The following is a 2,316-nucleotide window of genomic DNA, read 5'->3' on the forward strand; positions in this document are numbered from 1 at the left end:
ATAAAAAAATAGAAAAAATGAAAAAAAAATGTGAAAAATATTAAAGAACTAAAACAATAAGAAAATCTTTTTTTTTTTTTTAATAAAGAGTTTCTCTCTTGACTTAATATATATATCTCTATGCATATATAACTCTCTAAAATATCGATATAACACCATATCGATTTGAAATTTATATAAATGCATTATTGAATTGCTAAGGAGTGTTAAAAGCAAAGAGTTGTGCGTAAAAGGGGCACATGCTCCCTTGGTCACCCTTTTCGCACTTATAAACCCGTACCCATAACGTACTCACCTTGTACGTTCAATATTATTGAGCGCACTCAGTTTCAATATTATTGTCACTACATATATCGGTCAGGTGGTCAATATATTGACGAAATTGAATATTAAACGTCTAAGAGATAAAATAAACCTATTTGGTGTGAATATTGTAATTTATTTCATTTTATTTTTTTTTTTATTTTTTTTTTTTATGATTTACCCAATTATTTTTATATCTTAGGGAGAAGATTTGAGAGAAGAGATATATAACATAAAGTGGTATTATTTAAATAAAAAGACTACCAGCACAATAAAAATTATTCAAATTATGGCATCGAAACAGTTGAGTTTTTCCTTCCACAATATATTACTCATTAACTACGATTCCTTTTCAAAGGTTAGTGTCTGGAGTATTATAAACAAAATAAAAATAAAATAAAATAAACATATATGAATAGAATTAAATTTTATTTATTATCTTCTTATTTTCAGGTCTTGAATTCTGCCTATTCTTACTACAATCTGGTTAACGCCAACGATAGACAGATCTAAAGGATTAAAGATAATTATATAAATAGTACAAGAGCCCAAGAGGAGAAAAAATTATTTCCCCCTAATTTTTGATTACTTTAATGAAAATTATATATAATTACTAGTAAAAATTGATGTGTCTGCTAAATTTACTTAGGATGTAATAAAAAAAAGGCGGCTTTTTCAATATAGTAAAAAACAATTGTATTCATTCGGAGCTCTATATCTTTACAACTACCAACAGAATTAGAAATCCCAATAGCGCTTCATTTAAATTGGATTAAATTTAATAAAATACGAGCCTTAATAGACATATTTACGTTCAATAGTTCCCGAAATACAGTTTTTTAAATTTCAACGTTTCATACAAAATGTACTGAAAAATCAGTAATTACTTTTGTACAGATGGCAATTAGAACTCAAATTATAGTTAGTTTAATGTGCTATAAAGTATTTAATGAGGAGTTCTAATTTTCATTGTATTTTCTAAAATAAATAGATTTATTGGAAGATTTTTGATTGATTGTGCGTAGAGATGAATGGAATATGGTCCGGGTGCGGTAAAAAAAAACTCAAATAGTAGATAATTATACTATTTGATTGAGCCAACGTTTCGCCCCACGTTGCAGGGCTTCGTCAGGGCTAAAAAAGATACTATGTTTTTGTATCTTTTTTAGCCCTGACGAACCATATTCCATTCATAAATAGATTTATAGTTGTGCGAACAAAATTTTATGTGTAAAATTGATATTCATATAATATCAATAAATATCATAAAAACTTAATCGTTAGTCTCCTACAAAGATAAACTAATGGTTAATTTGTGGTGGCAGGGATCTGTACGTCTAATGGTTCGTGAGATATAGTTTTTATAAATTAAAAGTTTTGTCCAAACGATTAAAAATCAACATTTCATGTCTTTAGTTTGGAAAGTATGAAAAATATCTACAAAAATAAACGTTATAAACAATATTATATTATTATTCAACTAGCGTGAACAGTTGTTCTCTTAGTGTTAACGCCATAATATATAATTACTTTGTAAATAATTGTAAATAGTATTTGAGTTTTATTAGTATTTAATTTAGTTATATTTAGTTTTATTTAGTTTTATTTTTATTATTTTAATTGAATTTGGTTGTTTGAGACGAAAAAAATATAATTATATTTGTATGTTATAATGAGTAATAGAGACAGTTGCTAGGGGCTTATAATTGTTGCTAAGGCGACACCAAGCAACGGACCGACCATCTTAGTTTTTTATATTAGTTCCGGCTAATTAGTGGCCATGGTATCGTCTAAGCAGCCCTGTCTGCCCTTATAATTTAATAGTTTGGACATTTTTAGTGAGTTAACCGTAATTACAGTTCGAAACCAGACCTTTTCTGCCTTTCGATTTTAATATGAGTTCCGGATAATTAGTGGCCAAGAATGTGTGTAACCTGTTTATATTATGTAGCTTTTATCTTAAAATGAGTAGTAGTTTTTATGATATTTGATAAAATAAACTCACAAAATGTT

General features: G+C 27.3%; 1 protein-coding gene across 1 annotated transcript in view; it reads left to right on the plus strand.

Moving 5' to 3' along the window:
* The window catches only part of LOC136795125 (uncharacterized), a 13,596-nt gene extending 12,709 nt beyond the window's left edge, over positions 1 to 887 (plus strand). The window contains exons 4-5 of the mRNA XM_067044721.1: positions 506 to 661; positions 757 to 887. Of these exons, the coding sequence (XP_066900822.1) occupies positions 506 to 661; positions 757 to 816 (216 nt within the window). The 3' untranslated portion in view covers positions 817 to 887. The remainder of the gene's footprint in view (positions 1 to 505; positions 662 to 756) is intronic.
* The last annotated feature ends 1,429 nt before the right edge of the window (positions 888 to 2,316 follow it).

This window comes from Halyomorpha halys, unplaced genomic scaffold (genome assembly GCF_000696795.3).
Source record: "Halyomorpha halys isolate HHAL.00 unplaced genomic scaffold, Hhal_1.1 Scaffold323.1, whole genome shotgun sequence".
NCBI lineage: Eukaryota > Metazoa > Arthropoda > Insecta > Hemiptera > Pentatomidae > Halyomorpha > Halyomorpha halys.